The 23116-nt window shown below is 39.9% G+C and overlaps 1 protein-coding gene across 1 annotated transcript in view; it reads left to right on the top strand.

The window, feature by feature from the left end:
- The window catches only part of stk17a (serine/threonine kinase 17a), a 97069-nt gene extending 74816 nt beyond the window's left edge, over window positions 1-22253 (top strand). The window contains exons 4-7 of the mRNA XM_072253629.1: window positions 10509-10635; window positions 18007-18055; window positions 18142-18321; window positions 20213-22253. Of these exons, the coding sequence (XP_072109730.1) occupies window positions 10509-10635; window positions 18007-18055; window positions 18142-18321; window positions 20213-20510 (654 nt within the window). The 3' untranslated portion in view covers window positions 20511-22253. The remainder of the gene's footprint in view (window positions 1-10508; window positions 10636-18006; window positions 18056-18141; window positions 18322-20212) is intronic.
- The last annotated feature ends 863 nt before the right edge of the window (window positions 22254-23116 follow it).

Below are 23116 nucleotides of genomic sequence, written 5' to 3'. Positions count from 1 at the left end.
AACTTTGTATTATGGTAAGATGCATGTTATTTTTATAATTCTTTCTCCTTCCCCTTCTTGTATCATTGTTGTTGTCTTTTCAGGTCGATGCCCTTCATCAAGACTGGGGGGGGAAAAAGATAAGATCTTTCTCCAATCCTCGTGAAGGGTCTTGGCCCAAAATGTTGACTATTTGCTCTTTTCCACAGATGCTGCCTGGCTTGCTGATATCCTCCAGCATTTTGTGTGTTGTTAAGTTACAAGATCAGTAACTCAGAGGTCTGCACAAACATTCCGGAGATTTGAGTTGAAATTCCACCATGGTGGCTATGGAATATAGTTGCAATTAATGATTTAGATTTTTTTCATTAATGATGAACATAAAATGTATTGTGTTTGTTGTATACTAATGAATGCTCTTAATCGTTTTGACTCCAGGCCCAAACTAAAAGCTTTTCAGTTATGTTGTAAGTGAAGTGATTCCCAAAATGGACGATATCGCACTCCTGGGGGTGATGGAAATTTCTAAGGGGCCAGTGAGAGACTGCTTAATAGCAAGGTGGGGGTGGGGTGGCAGATGAAGGATTACAGGCTTAATTTAAGAAATGAATTACTTATTATAAACATTTTATCCTCAGTGCCTCATAATTGATTACAATGATCACGTAATCACCTCATCTCTTGCTAACCCACCGTTCTCTTAGACTTTGCTCAAGGTGCATTATAGTTGTTGAAAAGTAATGTGACACTTCTGTATCTGGCATATCATGAGAAATCAGGACAGAAGAAACTGTTATTTCAGTGTCCGGCTGGTGCATTTTGCCATTCACTACTGTAGTATAGTGTTAGCTAGTATGATTCCCATACTTTAATCATACAATGACACAATACCTGTGAATTAGGATATGGCACTCAATGGGGTTAAGTTCAGAATCTGCCTACTTGAATGGTCTTCACCACATTTCTCTAGCTCTCAGCCCAACTGACATACTGCTGCCCCACTTTATGTACCTTCGGGCAGAGAGTCAGGTTCTGCCTGAGATATGATATAACTTTCCCCTTTATTGATCACAGCATTGGAGGTTGGACGTGAGCCATAAGCAATTGACCGTGGTCGTTAATTCATAATGCAAATAACAGAAGCAGAGCAAATGAAAGTGTGGACATTATAGTGTGGAGTATCTGAAATATGGATTTATACCAGCACCAAGCAACTAGCCAATGTGTCTGTTGTGAGAAAAAGCTTTCAGTAATGAGGCAATGAAACTGTCCAGGCTCCTCGAACATTTGAAGAAAATACACTCTAATAAAGCAAATGTGAACTGGGCTTATTTTGAGTCACTTACAGAAATGGAAAGTACTTCAAAATATGTCTGTTAGCATTTCATAACAAAACAGTAATGGTTTGTGTGCTTCATACAACATTTCAGTGCTAAATCTGGAAAGCCCCATGCAACGGGAGAAGAACTGATTCTCCCAGCAGTAAGGGAAATTGTGAGTATGGTTTTGCATAAGTCACCAGAACAAATAATTAGTGATTCTACTCAATGACAACTCTGTTAAAAAACGAATAGATGAAATGTCTGAAAATGTGGAAGACACATGTGCCATATAGGACAACAGAGTTTGCTCTGCAGTTGAATGAGTCAGCTAACAGATCTATGCTTGGTTATGTTTGCTTCGTCAAAAATGAAAGCATGGTTCAGGAGATGTTACTTACAAGGGGTCTAGAAACATACAAAGAAAAGTCAACACTTTTGGGTTATTGAGCAATTTTTCAAAGTGAATGACGTTGCACTCACCAACATTCCTGCTTGTGCCAGAGATGGGGCACCATAAATGCCAGGATGCCACTGTGGAGTTGTTGCTATCTTGGGGGGAAAAAAGCTGTACCTAACATATTTAACATATCACTAATTCACAGGCAACATCTTGTCACAAAAAACAAAAGTGACTGCAAAAATTATTAACTACTGTTATCACAGTGGTAAATAAAATCAAATCCCATGCTCTCAATTCGTGACTATTTTGAGAGCTTTGTATGTAGAATGATGAACAGTTTGAACATTTGCTGTTGCACAGTCACATGTCTCTGATCAGGAAACTGCTTGAGATGCTTGACTGCACTTTTTGAAACTAAATTTCTTAGAAAACTTGAGTGCTTCATTCAGTAATCAGCTGAAAAATATTAGGCATGACATTGCTTATTTGTCAGAATTATTCATAACGTTTAATGAAATCAGTCTTTAATTACAAGGAAGTGGTGCAAATCTTATCCAAGTCAAATTAGTCATCTCTATTTTTCTGTCCAGTTTAACCCTAATTAAGTGCAGTGTTTCCTGCCATGACCTTTTCATATTTCTGAGTTGGAAGAGAAAAGAATACCAGATGATGATCTTCAAGTAGACTGTGCCCACCTGGCTGAGCTGCATAAACACATGAAAAAGATTTCAAGATCATTTTGATCCAAATCCCAGATTTGGTAATATATCCATTCCTGAACACTGTTAATGAGGAATTAACAGGAAGGATGGAGAAAGAGCTGATCTCACTACAAAGTGACTTTGAGCTGAAGTAGAGGTTCAAAAAAACATATGAAAACTATTGGCTGCAGAATGAAATCTCTGAATGCTATCTAGCGCTGTGGGAAAAGGTCAAGATGTTATTTATTCCCTTTCCAGCATCATATTTAGTGCAGTGCAATTTCAGTGCCAGTTGCCCAATTTCTTAAAAGCAATGAAACAGGCTGCAGATTCCTGAATGTAGGGGTCCGAGACGCCTTCAGAGTAACATTCAGCCTGATGTTAGGAAGCTGATGCACTATACCAAGCTTTTTCATCTCATTGAGGAAGATGGGGGAAAAAAAAGCTAGGGAATAATTGGTCTAATTTATGCTCTAAAATTCCTGTTAAATTTTACTGTAACTAAATTTATTGTAGCTTTAAATAGATTTCAAATAACTTTTGGAATTGTTTGTCACTGTTTTCAATTTGCAGTGCCTATTTTCTTTTACTTTCCATTGTAACTAAAATTCTTTAGTTTTTACACAATGGCTGGAAAGGGAGAGAGGGGTGCTGGGGATGTGATCTGGGAACAAGGATGTGGTAATCCAGAAAAATTGGGAACCACTGGATTATAACATAGCTACCATGTTAAAACAAAAGATAAAACCAGCTGGACTACCCAGCATTTAACTACAAACTTTTCTAGCCGTTCCTCAATGGTGACAAGGAGGTGCACAGGAATGAGATAGATTGAATGGTGTTGCTGCAACAACAACCTTACACTCAACCTGCTGATCTTCGAAGGAATTGATTATAGGGAAGGCAAAGTTTGGAAAGTACTCACCAGTCCAAAGTTGCAGTTTGCAAGGGTGAGCAGCTTCAAGTTCCTGGTTGTCAACATTTTGGAGAATCTGGCCTGGTGCCAAAGCTTTGTTACAAATACAAAGAGGACGTGCCAGCAGCTCTGCTTCATTAGGAGTTTGTGTTATGTCACCAACAACTCCTGCAAATTTCAGATGTATGGTGGAGAGCATTCAGATGCAACACTGCTTCATATGGAGACTCCACTGTGCAGGGTCAACAGGCTGCAGAGGGTCCTAGGCTGAGCCAGCTCCATCACAGGTCAGTGTTCCCCATCATAGGGAGCATCTTCAAGAAGCCTTGCCTCAAGGCAGTAGCATTCATAATAAGGACCCCCACCACCTGAGATACGTCCTCTTCTCATTACCATTGGGGAAGGGACACAGGAGCATGAAGATCCATGCTCAGTATTTCAGAACAGCTTCTTCTCCTCTGCCATCAGATTTCTGAACAGTCCATGAACAATACCTCATTATTCCTCTTTCATACTATTTATTTTTGTAACTGACAGTAATTTTTGTTTTGCACTATATTGCTGTTGCAAAACAATAAATTTCACAGCATATGTCAATGATTAGTAAATTGGTTCTAATTTTGATTCAACCTTGCAAAGTTCATACATGATTATGGGGCCTAATACCTAAATTGAGAGAGGTGTTCTGTGGATTCGTGACCAGCTGATTCACTGAATCAAAGGTCAAATTTATTAAAGTAGGTATGCCATGTACTACATTGAGATTCATCTTCTTGCAGGCATTCACAAAGCAAAGAAACCTCATAGAATCCACAAAAATACACACAACAAAGACTGATAAACATCCAATGTACAAAAGAGGCCAAATCGTGCAAGTAGTGTGTTTTTTTTTTAAAGTAAGCAATTAATACATAGAACTTGAAGCTGCAGAGACCCCAAGAGTGAGTCTGCAGCTGTGGAGTCGGTTCATCGCTGAGGTGAGTGGAGTCATTCCAGGACCCTGATGCTTCAGGGCAACAACTGCCCTCAAACGTAGTAGTGGGGGACCCAAGACCCCTGTACCTCCTGTCCGATGGTAATAGCAAAAAGAGGGGGAGATGGGTTAAGCGCAGGCAGACGGTGTTGAACAGCGGTTTGGTTTCCACTCTCAGGCATCAATGATTTAATCTGGCTTGACACTTTAATCAGTGTAGAGTTATGGACCTGAGCATGAGTTTGTGTTCTGTTCTCGGGTCTGGACAGTGTCTCCCCCCACCAATGGCCACTCCGGTGACGCCTGTACCTGCATCCTCGAGTCAAGTTCGCCAGATCCTTCAGGAGATCGTAAAATCAATAGTTCCTTTTAACGAGTTCAAAAGTACACTTAAATAGGGATTCCAGGCTGTGGATTGCAGTGACCCTAGTTCAGAAATGTATCTAATAAAGAACCTTTTGTGTAGTCTCCCTGAGTCTGCACAATCCCTGCAGAGCTGGTGCTTCAGGTGGGGGAGAGAGAGAGAGAGAGAGTAGTCCTGGTAGTCTTCAGCATTTTGCTTCATTTGCTTCTTTAGTGGTGACTTTGGTAGGCGTCCTGATGGACTCAAAAATCCTGACTTTGCATTGAGGATGCCATCCATTGTATTATATGGCCTCAATGGAATTTTCTCAACAGATGTGGCAGCTCAAACAGTGTTTGTGAGGCACTGTGGGCCATGAACAGCAACAGAAATGTATACTACCAACATGGACCTGCATATTCTCTCCACCAGTTGACTGGGGTTCCCCCACAGTTCAATGAGTAACGTAGAAGGGCATGTTGGAAGCAGCACCTAACGTACCTAAAAATAATGTGCCAAGTCTTGAAGTTGTAGCACAGAACAACCAAGGCATCAGGCCAAGCAGTCCTACAACCAGTGGATCAGATCAAAGCTCTCCAAACTTACCATATTGACTAGAACTAGGGGTCTGAGCTAAAGGGTGAAAGGTGAAATATTTTAAGGGGAACTTGAGGGGTAGCTTCACTGAGGGTGGTGAAAGTGTGTAATGAACTGCCATTGTAAGTGGTGGATACAGTCCTGAAGAAAGGTCTCGGCTGGAAATATTGACCATAGATGCTGCCTGACCTGCTGAGTTCCACCAACATTTTGTGTCTGTTGTTGTGGATATAGATTCTGGTGCAACGCTTAAAGAAATTTGAATAAGTCTGTGGATGAGAGGGGTATGATGGGCTATGGACCGGCTGTGAGTCAATAGAATTTGGCACAGTTAGATGGGCCAAATGGCCTATTTCTGTGCTGTGTGCTCTACGACTCCGTGACTTTGATCTAGTCCTGAATGATGAAGTACAATCAAATAGTTAATGGAAGGGTGAGGGGCCAGAATGACTACATGGACGTCTCCATCCTTAACAGCACAAACTGACTCGTGAGTTCTAAAGATGAGGCTAAAGTGTTTTCAACCAGGGACAGCCAGAGGTACTGAATAGATATGACAGTTTTCTTTTCCTTGCGAGATTACATCACTAATGATTAGCATAATCCAAGTAAATATCAGGAGGTAACTGAAAGCACTAGATACAGCCAAAGGTTAATGGGACAAGATATCATCGCAGATTATGGTCTGCAGAATGAGCTATTCTTGTAGCCAAGCTATTAAAGTACATTACAATGCCTCAGTTATTTGGGATTGTCGAAAATTGCCATGCTTTACCCTGTTCCAGGACAAAATCTGGCTAATTGAATAGTCTCTAGCTCTCCAGTATGCTTGCTGAAACCTAATTTTTGGCTTTGACCAGTATCATGTGGGTCCAGAGTTCATCACCGTCTCTGTCCAAGTCAACACCTGAGAGCTGAATTTCAGAGATGAGGTGAGGGTGGCATCACAGCAACACTTGACAAATAGTAACATCATGAAACGATGATAAACCAAACTGAAATCAAGGGGAATAAACTCCAATAACTGGAGTCAAAACTTGCATATTAGAAGATGGTTTTTGGTTCGGACCCATAATTCTGAGATCCAGAGGGCAGATGCCTGAGCTCAGCCATCTTCTGTTGGTTCTTCTTTTTGAGCTTCCATTTTAAGGTCAGAAGTGGGGATCTTTGATGTTCAATTCTATTTGTATCTTCTCAACAAATGAAGCAGATAATGCCTACATGAAGCAAGACTTGGACGGTACCCAGAAGCAAGTCATATTCAAGTGCTAGGCAATGACCATTTTCAAAAACTGAGACTCTAAACACCAATCCTCAGCTTTCACTGTCCAAGCTCCTTACTCTCAACATCCCAGAGGTCGCCATTGACCAGAAACTCAGCTGGACCAAGTGCATAAATACTGTGGCTACAAGAGCAGATAATAAGGCAGGTATGCGGCTATGAGTGACTCTGCCTGACACCTGAAAGCCTTTCCACCATTTATAGGAAACATTAAGAGCTTAATAGGATGCTCTTTACTAATTGGGTTTTAGGGTTTAGAATTGCATTGAATGGTTGGATGTAGTTATAACTTTTAAAGCTTAACAAAGCAGTTACTGACTGTAGCCCATCCGCAACTGACAACATTCATTTCCTCCACTGTCTGGCTGACTGATTCTGTAAAACATATGGCACTCTTTCACCTAGGGTGCTCTAATAACACCTCACAAACTTTCAGAATGAGGAGGAGGAGGGCAGCAGGCCCATTTGAACCATGATTTGCACATTGCCTTGACTTAGAAATTTAGCAGATTTCCTTTGTTTTTCCCCAGGGTCTGAATCCTGGAACTCTGCCCAACAACACTGTGCCAGTACTTTCACCAAAAAGATTCCCATGGCTCAAGAGGCTGTTTCACACATGCATCTTTTTTTTTAGTCTATTTAGAGATGAGAAATGAATGCCAAGCATGCCAGCAATGTGCATATCAAAAATTACCTTTTTACAAGAAAAAGCAGCTTGTTGACAACGGTTTTGAAAGCTCTCTGCAGTCGAGGAAAGTATTCTATAAATGTATTTTTGTTCTTTGGCTGACAACAACAAAAGACTGATATTGTCTACTCCACTGGAGATATTAAGGCAACACACTAGAATAGATACAGCACTAATTCAAAAGGAGTTGTAGTTATAAAGCAAATGCTGGAAAAAAAAAATGCAAACACGAGGAAATCTGCAGATGCTGGAAATTCAAGCAACACACACAAACTGCTAGTGGAACGCAGCAGGTCAGGCAGCATCTATAGGAAGAGGTACAGTCGACATTTCGGACTGAGACCCTTTGCCAGGAGACCACCAGCATTTTGTGTGTGTTGCTGGGTGAAAAAATGATTTTCTTACTTGAACTGGGAAATTAAATAAAGGTATTTGTGATTGAGGAATATAATGATGGATTGATTTCACTGGCCATAAACTGGAGAACCAACCTAAAATCATGAAGATACCAGAGACTGCAAATGGTAGAATCTGGAGCAGTAATCTATTTGGGGCACTTGGTGTAGGAAGGAAGAATTGTCAACTTTTAGTAATATCAATTCAGAACTTACATAGTGATTAGAATGTGGAGTATTTTGCCACAAAAGTTGACTGTTTCTTGTTTGAAAATGGAACTATACACTTGTGTATATAAAAAAAAAAATAGAAGGTATAGAGTATCAAGGGATAGGTGAAGTGATGCTCAGCATCAGGCTTGATGGGCTGGTTGCCCTGTTTCTGATCAATAATTGTTGATTACTCTAATATTGCATACTGTAATTCCAGAGCTCCTAGCTGCAACTGCAAGAGGGTACAGAATGTTCATGTAGTATTAAATGGTGAAACCAAACACAAAATTTACTCCACAGACGGCTAACTGCACTTACTCCATCACTGAACTGGTTCCCAACCTATAGGCTCACTTTCAAGGACTCTACAACTTATGTTCTCAGTGTTATTTATTCTCTATTATATTGTTTGTTTATATCTGCACAATTTGTCGTCTTTTGCACATTGGTCGGTTCTCTGTGTGCAGTTTTCCATTGATTCTTAGTATTTATTTTGAATAACCACAAGAAAATGAATCTCAGGATAGTATATAGTGATATATGTGTACTTTGATAATAAATTTACTTTGAGCAAGATACAGTTCATTCCAAATTATATGTTGACAAGACCTCTCTTCTCCATGATGGCAGTGACATGATCCTGTTCCTTTCTGACACTGTTTAGTTGCCAACCCTTAATCCACCCCACATTTATTTTACTGAGTATAATTATGGATTGGAATGTGCATGTTTTATTAATAGTTTACAGCATTTATATTTTCCCTGTATTTAGTCAATAGAAAATAGGTGCAGGAGTAGGCCATTTGGCCCTTTGAGCCAGCACCGCCATTCACTGTGATCATGGCTGATCATCCACAATCAGTATCCAGTTCCTGCCTTGTCCCCATAACCTTTGATTCCACTATCTTTAAGAGCTCTATCCATCTCTTTCTTGAAAACATCTAGAGACTTGGCCTCCACTGCCTTCTGGGGCAGAACATTCCACATATCCACCACTCTCTGAGCTAAAAAGTTTTTCCTCAACTCCGTTCTAAATGGCCTACCCCTTATTCTTAAACTGTGGCCTCCGGCTCTGGACTCGCCCATCAGCGGGAACATGCTTCCTGCCTCCAGCGTGTCCAATCCCTTAATAATCTTATGTTTCAATCAGATCCTCTCTCATCCTTCTAAATTCCAGTGTATACAAGCCCAGTCGCTCCAATCTTTCAACATATGGCAGTCCCACCATCCCGGGAATTAACCTAGTGAACCTACACTGCACTCCCTCAATAGCAAGAATGTCCTTCCTCAAATTTGGAGACCAAAACTGCACACAGTACTCCAGGTGTGGTCTCACCAGGGCCCTGTACAGCTGCAGAAGAACCTCTTTGCTCTTATGCTCAATTCTCCTTGTTATGAAGGCCAGCATGCCATTAGCTTTCTTCACTGCCTGCTGTACCTGCATGCTTGCTTTCAGTGACTGATGTTCAAGAATAATGTACTTGTGTTGCATGCTATGGAGAAAATATAAAACAAGCATATAATGTATCTGCTCTTTGCAATAGGGAGTTTCACACAGCTCCTGCTCTTTGCACGAAGAAGTATTTACTAACTTTTCCAGTGGTCTTTCTGATTTTCTTCATATACCTCTTCCCTGCTAGACAACCACACCAGCCAAAAGATTTCCAGCTCAGACAATTACTTTCAAAATCCTTAAAATTCCTACTTAAATTGCTCTTTAAACTTGTTGTTATTCTAGGGAAGTCAAGTGCATTTTACATAATAGTTCTTTGTAATCTAATCCCCAGAGTCCTGGAACCATTCTGGTCAGTTTTTGCTGTACTTCCAAGACAAATATAATTTTTTGTGATCCTGCATGATCCAAGGTTAAGAAGTGAGGAAAAAGCATTCTGAAAAGATGGTCAGTGATGGAATGTATTTGAGAGAGATGGGAATTATTTCAGCATTCTCATTGTCAAAATGTTTGTGTAAAAAATACTAAATCTTTTCACAACTAGGTAGCTCCAGTCAGTGGGGGGGGGGGGGGAAGGGAGAGTTTTAACATAAACACCACACTGCTCGGTAACTATGTTAAATATGTTGTGCACATGTATCAGATGTGAAACAGTTGTCAGTACCTTCATTCCAGATACTTAAGTTTGTGTTTTACAATCAACTAAAATCTTTGTTCTATTCCACAGACTATGCTGCCTCTCTACCTACGCAGATTTACTTTGTTAACTTGCAGTCAAGTTAATGGTTCCAGACATGAATTTGAGCATGGGAGGAATGGAGGGAATCGTGTACACTTTGGAAAAAATAAAGAGAGCAAAAATCTTAGCAATAATTCGAAAGAGTTGTTACAATAAAACTTCCATATCTTAGTGTCACAGAGTGCTACAGGGAAATAGACCCTTCAGCCCATCTAGTCAGAACAATTATTCTGCCTAGTCTCATAGTCCTGCACCTGGGCTGTATAAACAAGCAACTATTTTATTTGAGCCTTGGTGCTTGCATCTGACTAATAAATTCTAATATTCTTAAATTGTGGTAATAGTGCCAAGATAAACTTTAAAATCTTGGTTTGTGCTATGTGTGGAAATCCTTTTTGAATTGAGTATTGAAAATATGACGATAAGTTAGAGCAATTGTTTGGTATATTATTTGGAACAGCTATTTGTTCCCCTCTAACCACTGTCTATACTTTGCTTCCATTTCAGCCGCAAAATATTCTTCTGACAAGTGAGTCGCCTCTGGGAGATATTAAGATTGTTGATTTTGGCCTTTCTAGAAGGATCAATAATAATGAAGAGCTAAGGGAAATCATGGGAACACCTGAATATGTAGGTAGGTAACCCAAGTTCAACCTCACTGAAGTTACAGCAGCATAGCTGAAATCATTTGTGTACTCTCCAAAACCAGACCATTTGTTGCATTCTCTTTTGATTTGCTGAGTTTGTGAAATAATGTGCTTTTTAAAAAATCCAATCTAAGAAGATTTTTCTTTGGGGATATAGCACGGGGAAGATACTTGTCTCATTGGTATATGATATAGGGCAATACAATTTAGATCCCATTTCTTTCTCCATAGCACTGCATGAATTCTTCTGTAAAATGAATATATTTTGAAAGCTGCATTTGGCCTCATTGCCAGTGTTATATTGCAGATCAGAGCAAATAATGTATTTAAAAAGACATCTATGCTACCCCATGTGTGATTATTCCAATGATTCATTCCAGAAAATAATCACTATTGCTGCTGATTGCAAATTTGCCCTATCATCTGCCTGTTCTTGATAGTCTTACTGTACACTATCTGGTTATATACCAACTGCCCGGTCCACAGACCTATCACTCTAATTCCTATTCTCCTGTCATATTAGTTTAAACCTGCCCCCCCTCACCCCCCAACAGCTTTAACAAGCCTGCCAACAAGGGTATCAGTTCCTCATGAGTTGGGGTGTAACCCATCTCTTTTGTACAGGCCATACCATCCTCAGAAGAGATCTTAATGATCTAGAAATCTAAATCCTTTGAAACTGGTGACATGGGATCAGAAGATGTAAAATCAAAATCCTCATGGGTAGAGTAACTGGAAGGATTAAAAAAAAACCCAGATGGAAATTATATACAGATCTCCGAACAGTAGCCAGGATGTGGGCTCTAAATTACAATGGGAGATAGAAAACACATGAAAGAAGGGCAATGCAATGATAGTCATGCAGGATTTCAAAATGAAGGTGGATTGGGAAAATCAGGTTGGTGCTGGATACCAAGAGGGAACTTGTAGAATGCCTACAATATGGCTTTTTAGAGCAGCTTGTGGTTGAGCACACTAGGTGATTGGTTATTTTGGATTGGGTGTTGTGTAATGAATGGGATTTGATTAGGGAGCTTAAGGTAAAAGAACCTTAGGAGGTTGCGATCATAATATGAACGCCGTGGAATAAATGGAATTACAGAGGTATGAGAGAGGAGCTGGCCAAAGTTGATTGGAAAGGAACACTAGCATGGATGACAGCAGAGCAGTAATAGCTGGAATTTCTGGGAGAAATTCAGAAACCACAGGGTAGGTGCATCCCAAAGAAGTATTGTAAAGGCAGGGTGATGCAATTGTGGCTGACAAATAAAGTCAAAAACAAAATAAAAACAAAATACAGGGCATATGATATAGCAAAATTAATGAGAAGTTAGAGGATCGTGAAGCTTTTTAAAACAACCAGTAAAAAGCAACTAAAAAGCTATAAGGAGGAAAAAGATGAAATATGAAGGTAAGCTAGCCAATAATATCAAAGAGGATACCAAAAGTTCTTTCAGATACATAAAGAGTAAAAGAGATGAAAGTAGATAAATGATCCACTTTAAAATGACATTGGAGAGGTTGTAATGGGGACGAAGAAATGGCATATAAACTAAACAGTATTTTTCATCTGTTTTCACTGGAAAACACAAGCAGTATGCCAGAAATTTTGAGTGTCGGGGGCAGAAGTGAATGCAGTTGCTATTAGTAAGGAGAACTTGTTTGGGAAGATGAAGGGTCGTAGGTAGGTAAGTCACCTGGACCCGATGGGTTCTGAAAGGGGAAGCTGAAGAGAATGTGGTGGTATTAGTAATGATCTTTCATGATTCTGGCATGCTTCTGGAGAACTGGAGGACTGCAAATGTCACTCCTCTCTTCCAGAAGAGAGGGAGGCAAAAGAAAGGAAATTATAGGCCAGTTAGCCTAACCTCAGTGGTTGGGAAGATGTTGGAGTCGATTGTTAAGGATGAGGTCTCAGGGTACTTGGAGGCACATGATATAATAGGCTAAAGTCAGCATGGTTTCCTTGAGGGAAAATCTTGTCTGACAAATCTGTTGGAATCCTTTGAAGAAATAACAAGCAGTATAGATAATGGATGTTGTGGACTTGGATTTTCAGAAGGTGTTTGTTAAGGTGCCACACATAAGGCTGCTTAATTTAAGAGCCCACGGTATTACAGGAAAGATACTAGCATGGATAGAGCATTGGCTGATTGGCAGGAGGGCAACAAAGTAGCAGATGGAATACAGTGTCAGGAAGTGTATGCATTTTGGTAGGAGGAATAAAAGTGTAGACTATTTTCTAGATGGGCAGAAAATTCAAAAATCAAAAATCCAAGATGCAGTGTGACTTGGGAGTCCTCTTGCAGGATTCCCTAAAGGTTAACTTGCAAGCTAAGTCGGTGGCGAGGAAGGCAAATGCAATATTAGCATTCACTTTGAGAGTACTAGAATAAAAGAGCAAGTATGTTAATACTGAAGCTTTATAAGGCATTGGTCAAACTGCACTTGTAGTATTGTGAGTGGTGTTGGGCCCCTTATCAGAGAAAGTGTGTGTTGACATTGGGGAAAGTTCAAAGGAGGTTCATGAGAATGTTTCCAGGAATGAAAGGGTTATTTGTGCAGTGACCTGTACTCATTGGAATTGAGAAGAATGGGGTATGTGGGAGGGGGGGCGCGGGCGGGGAGTCTCACTGAAACCTAATACATTTAGAAAAGCATAGATAGACGATGTTTTCTATAATGGGGGAGTCTAGGACTAGACGACACAGCCTCAGAATAGAAGGATATCCATTTAGAAGGGCGATGAGAAAGTTCTTTAGCCAGAGGCTGGTGAATTTATGGAATTTGTTGCTATAGGCAGCTATGGAGACCAGGTATTTGGGTGTTTTTAAGATGGAGGCTGATAGGTTTTTGATTAGTGAGGACATGAAAAGTTAAGGGGAGAAGGCAGGAGAATGGGGTTGGGAAGGAAAATGGATCAACTGTGGTAAAGTGGTGAAGCCTGCTGAATAGGCTAAATGGCCTAATTCTGCTCGTCTCTTATGACCTTCTCATTTTAAAAAATTCTGCTGTTCTGGCTTCGCGGCTTCATTTATTATTTTGTTCCTTTGCTCATCCACAAATATGTCTTTAGTTTAAACAGCAATTTCACTTTAAACTTCTCATTCTTGTTTCTAAATCCATCCATGATCTTGCCCATTCCAATTGCTGTATAGTAATCTATCCCACTCTGCAACACTTAGTCATGTAATGTAATTGTCCCTAAATGCCAAGAGTCTGAACTTTGGAATAACCTCCAATAACATCTCTCTACATTTAGTTTGATATTCTTTGAAAGCTTGGTCATCTAGCCTCATTTCTCCTTATGTAGCTTATTGTCTAACTTCAATTTGCTTCTGTGAGACATCTTGCAACATTCTTCTCATTAAAACCACTAAGTATATTTTGGTGCAAAAATATATTCTTTATTAAATTTTACCTGCCATATCTATTCCACCAGTGTTCCCTCTCACTTTGACTTGTATTGCCAGTGTTTGCTTTTCCCATATTAATTTAATTTTACAGAAATGTGTATACTCAGTCACTTTATTAAGTATAGGAGTTTAATAAAGTGGCCACAGGAGTGGAACCTGATGTTGTCTTTAGCTGCTGTAGTCCATCCACTTCAAGGTTTGACGTGGTCTACATTCAGAGATGCTCCTCTGTACACCACTCTTGTAACAGTTACTTGAGTTATTGTTGCTACCTTGAAACAGGTTGAACCAGTCTGGCTATTCTTTGACCTCTCATTAACAAGGAGTTTTCACCATTGAACTACCACTCACTGGATTTTTTTTCAGTATCTTGCACATTCTCTGTAAACTCTAGAGATTCTTGTGCATGATCATTGGTGTCTCTCTTCCACCCGTCTGGGATATTTATCAGGAGGACTTCATACGCAGGATTCCTCCCATCTGTGCTACAATTTCTTTGGCTCCCTACCATTAAGCAGGAGGTACCATAACATTAGGACAATGACTGTTAGGATGTGAAACAACTTCTTCCCCCATGCCGCGAGATGGCTGAGCTTCCTGCCACCATCCAGGCCTCATCAGTTATGAAGTGTTACACTGTTCACTTTTTATCTTGTATCATAAATGCACCTTATACTCAATGTCAGTCTTCTGGAATACATTTTATTTTAATTGTTAAATTATTTGTCATAATATTGCTTTGTGTTGTGTGTGAGTTCTATGTATTTTAATGTGCACCTTGGTCTGGAGGAATGTTTTGTTTGGTGGTATATGGATGAATGGCAATAAACTTGCAACTTGAAAATCTCAGGAGGTCGGCAGTTTCTGAGATACTCAACTTACCCCATCTGGCACCAACAATCATTCCACAGTCAAAGTCACTTAGATCACATTTCTTCCCCATTCTGCTGTTTGGTCCGAACAACTGAACCTCTTGACCATGTTTTTATCCATTGAGTTGCTGTCACATGATTGGCTGATTAGATATTTGCATTAATGTACAAGTGTATCTGGTAAAGTGGCTACTAAATACACAATGTATATTTCTTTTACTAGTTGATGGATTTCATGCTTTTTTTTTTCCCTACTCTGATTTCCTTCAAACCAGTACTTGCCATAGCTACACACATCAAAGTTGCTGGTGAACGCAGCAGGCCAGGCAGCATCTGTAGGAATAGGAACACTTCTCACGCTCTTAAACTTTTCGATGATTTTAAGTTCCCTGGCCCCCACCGCTTTATTTTCACCATGGATGTCCAGTCCTTATATACTTCCATCCCCCATCAGGAAGGTCTCAAAGCTCTACGTTTTTGTTTGGATTCCAGACCTAATCAGTTCCCCTCTACCACCACTCTGCTCCGTCTAGCGGAATTAGTCCTTACTCTTAATAATTTCTCCTTTGGCTCCTCCCACTTCCTCCAAACTAAAGGTGTAGCTATGGGCACCCGTATGGGTCCTAGCTATGCCTGCCTTTTTGTTGGGTTTGTGGAACAATCTATGTTCCGTGCCTATTCTGGTATCTGTCCCCCACTTTTCCTTCGCTACATCGACGACTGCATTGGCGCTGCTTCCTGCACGCATGCAGAACTCGTTGACTTCATTAACTTTGCCTCCAACTTTCACCCTGCCCTCAAGTTTACCTGGTCCATTTCTGACACCTCCCTCCCCTTTCTAGATCTTTCTGTCTCTGTCTCTGGAGACAGCTTATCCACTGATGTCTACTATAAGCCTACTGACCCTCACAGCTATCTGGAATATTCCTCTTCTCACCCTGTCTCTTGCAAAAACGCCATCCCCTTCTCGCAATTCCTCCGTCTCCGCCGCATCTGCTCTCAGGATGAGGCTTTTCATTCTAGGACGAGGGAGATGTCTTCCTTTTTTAAAGAAAGGGGCTTCCCTTCCTCCACTATCAACTCTGCTCTCAAACGCATCTCCCTCATTTCACGTACATCTGCTCTCACTCCATCCTCCCGCCACCCCACTAGGAATAGGGTTCCCCTGGTCCTCACCTACCACCCCACCAGCCTCTGGGTCCAACATATTATTCTCCGTAACTTCCGCCACCTCCAACGGGATCCCACCACTAAGCACATCTTTCCCTCCCCCTCCCCCCTGCATTCCGCAGGGATCGCTCCCTACGCAACTCCCTTGTCCATTCGTCCCCCCCCATCCCTCCCCATGGATCTCCCTCCTGGCACTTATCCTTGTAAGCGGAATAAGTGCTACACATGCCCTTACACTTCCTCCCTTACCACCATTCAGGGCCCCAAACAGTCCTTCCAGGTGAGGCAACACTTCACCTGTGAGTCGACTGGGGTGATATACTGCGTCCGGTGCTCCCGATGTGGCCTTTTATATATTGGCGAGACCCGACGCAGACTGGGAGACCGTTTTGCTGAACATCTACGCTCTGTCCGCCAGAGAAAGCAGGATCTCCCAGTGGCCACACATTTTAATTCCACATCCCATGCCCATTCTGACATGTCTATCCATGGCCTCCTCTGCTGTAAAGATGAAGCCACACTCAGTTTGGAGGAACAACACCTTATATTCCGTCTGGTTAGCCTCCAACCTGATGGCATGAACATCGACTTCTCTAACTTCCGCTAAGGCCCCACCTCCCCCTCGTACCCCATCTGTTACTTATTTTTATGCACACATTCTTTCTCTCACTCTCCTTTTTCTCCCTCTGTCCCTCTGAATATACCTCTTGCCCATCCTCTGGGTCCCCCCCCTCCCCCCTGTCTTTCTTCCCGGACCTCCTGTCCCATGATCCTCTCGTATCCCCTTTTGCCTATCACCTGTCCAGCTCTTGGCTCCATCCCTCCCCCTCCTGTCTTCTCCTATCATTTTGGATCTCCCCCTCCCCCTCCAACTTTCAAATCCCTTACTCACTCTTCCTTCAGTTAGTCCTGACGAAGGGTCTCGGCCTGAAACGTTAACTGTACCTCTTCCTAGAGATGCTGCCTGGCCTGCTGCGTTCACCAGCAACTTTGATGTGCGTTGCTTGAATTTCCAGCATCTGCAGAATTCCTGTTACTTGCCATAGCTCCAGTGGTAGCTAGCCTATTTTCAACACTGGTCCACTAGAGACATACCCTCCTCCCTTTGTGCTGTCAGGTGTAAGGGCCTGAATAGAAGCAGGAATAGGTCACATTGCCATTTGACTACTCTGCTGCACAGTAAATCAAGGCTGATCTTGTACCTCGTGTCCACTTTTCTGATTAATTCCCATGCCACTTGATTTACTGTGTGCCCCAAAGCTTTTGGATCTTGGCCTTCAGTACACACAACTACATAAACATCCAATTCTGGAGTGGAGAATTTCAAAGATTTATCACTTTCTTTACTCAAAGAAATGTTTCCTCTTGTACGAGTCCACATTTCTAGACACACCAGTTGGAGGCAATTGCCTCTTGGTACCCTCAAACCCTAGTGTGATTTGATGAGATTACCTGTCACTCTTCCAAAGCTAGCTCATGAAAACCTGCCCTATGGGATCAGACTTGTCTAACTCATTCCAGTACCCAATATGAAGACAACTCAGTAGTTGTTACAGTAGTGACCGAGGTTCAATTCTGCCATTATCTGTAAAGAGTTTGTACATTCTCACCATGACTGCATGGATTTCCTCCCACATTCCAAAGACATGAGTTAGTAGATTAATTGTCCTAGGCTCATTGGACTGGAAGGGCCTGTTGCGTGTTGCATGTCTAAATAAATTTTAAAAATTTAAAAATCTTTTAAAACCAACTATTAATTTTAAAGGATTGGTTACTTCCCTAATATAAACCTTTGTTGCTTTGGCATATTGGGAAGAAGGTTACACCAGGTAACACACCTTGGCAGTTTGTGCTGTGCAATAAATTCACTTTTAAATCTGTTGTTTTCATTTTTTCGCAGCTCCTGAAATTTTAAATTATGAGCCAATTAGCACTGCAACAGATATGTGGTAAGTAAAGTTGAAGTGTGACTTTAGAAAATCATGCTGCAATGAAATTGGTTGAAACTGCTGCTGATGACAACTTTTCTCTCCAGGAGTATAGGTGTTCTTGCATATGTTATGCTGACAGGGATCTCACCTTTCTTGGGAGATGACAAGCAAGAAACTTTTCTCAACATCTCTCAAATAAATCTCAGTTTTACAGATGAAGATTTTGAGCATGTCTCCAAACAAGCTATAGGCTTCATTAAGTCACTTCTTGTTAAGGAACCTGAGTAAGTTGTTAACTTAATAATGTTTACTAATATTTGTTGATGCCAAACCTTTTTGAAGCCATTGTAGTTGGTAGCTTAATTTATGCTTTGCGTCTCCTGGCCAGGAACAACTAGTTACATTGATGTAACTGTTATTTTCTTTTGTCACTGTGTTCTCTGTTGATGCTGAGTCAGTTGTACAAAAGCTTTTTAAAACTTTTAAATGCTTAGATGGGTCAATGGACGCTGAAGCTAACTTTTAATGAGCTAGAATGAGTTCCTACGAATCCTATTTTCATAAGTAGTAAACTTGCATTATTCTCATCTTTCCTTCAGCTTGTGCTATCTTCTGCTTGAGCTTCGGGTTTTCTAAGTGTCAAGCCTATTGTCTTCATATTATAATTGTTCTACTAGATTATTGCCTTTAAGTGGAATGAGTAGCAGATTTTGAAATGTTCTCTACCAAAAATATTTTACATTTTACAACCCAACTTAAAGTCAGCACTTTAAATTCTTGTACCACTTGGCTACTTATTGTTGTTGGGGTGGCGGTGAAATCCAGTACATAGGATTTTTGTGAGATTATTCCAAATATATTGCCTGCCATTCCTCATTCCATCCTGCACAGTATTTGCAGGGGCTTTTCCCTACTTCTTCTCTACTTTCGTACACTGCAAGCAGGAACTTACCAGCTCCCTTGGGGTTAGTTTAGGCCAGGTCACTGTGCATGGCATTGAGTGAAGTGGGAGTCTGAAAGGAGGAGAAAGGAGTGAACAGATAGTTGTGAACAATATAGATCAATGAAGATAATAAACAAAGGGACAGCTAATAATGGAAGGATCTGTAGAAATGCTAAAATATTAACAAAAATTCAGCATTCTGGATTCAAACTTGTGCTTTATTTCTCCTTCAAGTGTAGCAAAAATTGTTTTGTCACCATTTTCCCTTGATAGGTGAGGACTATTTATCATTTGACAAACCCAAAATAACTGAGTTTTCTCTGTATTCTGTACTTATTGCCTTTTAAATGCTTGAGTGTTTTTCTTTACATAGGGTAGTGGGCAGTTTTTAATTATTTGCCTGGTTTGGCACATAATTGCAGGCTCACATATTAATGAGAGTAGTTTATTGACAGATCACAGCCTTGTGCTACTTGAGACTCCAAAACTAATTGCACTTTACTCCTTTCTCTATCTCCTGTCTACATGTGCTTCCAATATTCCCTTGAATGCTGCTGACACAAATCTCTTGGCTCTCTTTGCTGGAAAGCATTTTGTTTACGAACAAAGAAGAGGAAGTAGTCTTTCTATCAAACACTGAATAACATTCTCTCTCCTCTGGTCTAATGGAATTAATCCTATTTGAAAGCACTATCATTTGCCATTCTTATCTTTACCTTGATTAATCTAAGCTGTATGCCCTCAGAGGTTGATGCCAACCTCTCTAACAAGGTTCTTTAAAATTCTACATGTATTATTGAATTCTTAATATTTTGTACAAATTTATCAATTACAATCTATTCTCACATTTATAATGTAATAGTAACCAACTATTATAAAGCCTTGCAAAGTTCATTACAGAAACTTTGGTCTCCGTACTCATCCATACTATTTTGCTTAATGTTTATTCTCTCATTCCATCATTTACCATTGAATATGCATTATGCTTCAAGTGTCCCTATTACTTTAAGATGTATTTCTTCATTCTACTAACTATTCCTCATCTTCAGGAAGACTGCCAGCCACTATTTGAGTTCTTTATGATCAAATTCAAATTATCTTGCAACCTGGCAATAACCTTTGAACACCATCACTTTTAACCTTTCTCCAATTTTAGTTGTGTCCTTATGATGCAAGGGCACATTACTATATTTGCCAGGAATTAAACTCATGCTGTATGTTTTCTTTCACAGAGAACGAGCTTTAGCTGAGGAGTGTCTTGAACACCCATGGATGGCATGTGAATGCGATGAAACTGGATTTGTCACTGAAAACTCAGTTGGCACACTTGAGTCCACAATTTCAGAAGAATCAGAAAGGCAAAGTCAAGAAACTGAAGAGCTCATTGTCATGGCATCATACACACTGGGACAATGTAGACAGTCTGAGAAAGAGAATCTAAAAACTGACCAAAAGGCCATTTCCAAACGCTTCAAGTTTGAAGAGCCCTTCAATACTTTACAGGAAATTTCAGGAGAGTTTATCTATTGAGTAATGGGATGAAGCACTTCATATTTGACAGTACTTTTTTTTATTTTAATAATAGATTCTGTCACAGAAGACTTCTGTTTCTGCTACAGATACTCAAGTAGAAACAATGTCTAAACACCAAAAACTAATGTGCCTATCTTATGGATATGTGTGAGAAATGCTCATACTAAAGCCAAGCAAAGCGATGTAAGAAATAGTATATAATTGAAGTACATTCCTCGGTACACAGCTCTGAGCTAATGTTGGTTTCACGAAAGGTGGTTGGATGAGTATTATGGTGGAGTTTTTGGTTCTATTTGCACAGTGGGTGGTGAGCAATTTGTTTGGGGAGGGTGAAGAAAAGCTTCTGTTCCAAATTGGTCCTTCAAGACACTGTACAGTTAACAGTACACTTTAAATGTGCAGTACATGTGAATAATGCACTTGATGTTTAGCTGGAATTTGAAAATGCCTGTATTTCCCCCATAAACTGTTCACAAATAATGCATGTTTGATTTTGATATGAACTGGAACTATTCACAACATTCCTTATTTTATTATGTATATTTGAATTGCACAACTCAGCTGATTTTCTTGATGGCTTTCATCATACTTGATTTGTGTTACTGTTTCTTTGAATAATATTGTATTTGTATATGTATTTTTGTTCATATGATTTTTGTGATATTTTGCAAGATTTCAGTGATGTAGTTTGTGCCTTACAGATTAGAAATTAATATAGTATTCATTATGCAAGGGACTGCAGAATTAATTTGATAAAATGTACACCAATTTGTTCAATATTGGTAACCTGAATAACTACTTGGAGCAGTGAACAAACTTTGGCTTATTGATTAGTGAGAGGGTTTTTACAAAATAGCTTTTCTAAATACATTTTAAAAATGTAGCTAAAATTAAATGCTGGGACAACTATCCATGTCACTTTGTGCAGGCATTTAAACAGGAGTATTGCACTGTATTTTGCGACAGTCAATACTGAAAGCTTGTCTCTAGAAGTTCAAGCTTATGATTCAGTTCTTCAGTTGCAAAGTGAGTTCTGTTCAGCAGACTGTGGAGTTCCTAATTCAACAGCACAAAAGTATAATTTACAATAACCTTTTTAAATAACTCAGGGATCCCTGAATATGGTCACATTTTAATTATTGTTTTTACTACTAAAAGGTTTTATTTTAAGGTGATCTTAGTATTGAATCTTAAGTTTATCAGTTTTCTTTGAATTCCTCACACCCCCTTTCCCACAAAGTATAAGCAATCAACTTCTGCTTATTCACATGTAAGTGTCCACTTGAAAGTAAGCAGCTGGATTGAATTCTTAAAGTTCTTATCATACTCCGAAATGTCTAATCAGGAATGTGTTTTTTTTCCCCCCAATTTGCAGTATTCACCTGCACATGATGCTGAATACAATCTTAGCTGAAAGAGCAGTTCCTTGTGCTACTGAAGATATATTTTTTGTTTCTGTATTTAAAAAGCTAGCTATTATTCTTGATGTAAATTTCCCTCTGGTGAGTTTGAGAGCCATATTTTCATAATTGTCTCGTAACATTTTTTTTCTCGAAACAATGTTGTGTTGAACTTTGCCTTTATTTTCAGGACAATACCGTAAAATTAATCAACAGCTAGCCAGTGTGTTTACCTATGAAACTATGTATACCATATTCCACTCGGGGAAAATGTAGCAGTTTCTGTACCCTTATCAAATATGCATATATTTCCTTTAATAAACATCTGGATGCTAATTGATTTTTGTAGTTTGAGTATCATTGAGTAAAAATCTTCTACAAATGTTTGTATTATAGGGCTCAGTACTTACTGAACTGAATCATGCTGGACCCAGACTTTGTTTCTTTTCCAGGATGTGGTGGGCTAAATCTGAAAGAAGTTGTGCAAAATGTACTGTACTCCCAGCAGGAAGCTTTGGGTAGCAAAATACTGAGTTCCTGTATCTAGAATGCACTTCTAGCTTGCTGCTATAAGACTTTTGCATTGTTCTTTTTAAATGTAAAGACATTTAAAAGCTATTCAAATATAACTTTTAAAAATTCACAAAATAAAGTAAAATAATTCGAGTACTTTTTATCTTCAAGGTCACAAATTGACTCAATGAGTCAGTATCCAACTCCCAGCTGGTCTTGGACCGCTGCATTTCAACACACAGGCATATAAATCCAAGGTGTCCTGCAAATTACAGAAAAGCAAGCTGCAGGTAAGCATTAATTTGCCCAATGAAAAAAGCACATGTTAATATTGTCAACTTTAAATGTTGTCTGACAAATCTCCTAATCAGGATGTTTGACTGATGCCTAACTACTGCGAAAAATGTCAAGGCAAGGATCTTGTCCACTAAATGCCCCTGTACCAGGGAATGGCATTGCATTGTGGTGATTAATACCATCACCAATAATTGCCCCTCTGTGCTGCAGAAGATTTCAATATGGAAGAAAACTAGGCTGTTGATTTTAACTTTCTTTGTAATGCCTTTTTCTGGAAATATAATTAAAACTGGCAGGAACAATTTGTATTCTGTACTGATAACCAAGTGAAAAATTCCAGTTGGAAGTGGTAGACACATGGGCCACATGATTAACTAATGCACAATAAGTCAC

The sequence above is a fragment of the Mobula birostris genome, chromosome 3 (genome assembly GCF_030028105.1).
Source record: "Mobula birostris isolate sMobBir1 chromosome 3, sMobBir1.hap1, whole genome shotgun sequence".
NCBI lineage: Eukaryota > Metazoa > Chordata > Chondrichthyes > Myliobatiformes > Myliobatidae > Mobula > Mobula birostris.
Note: the sequence above shows the minus strand (reverse complement) of the source record. Positions and strands in the feature narration are given on the sequence as shown.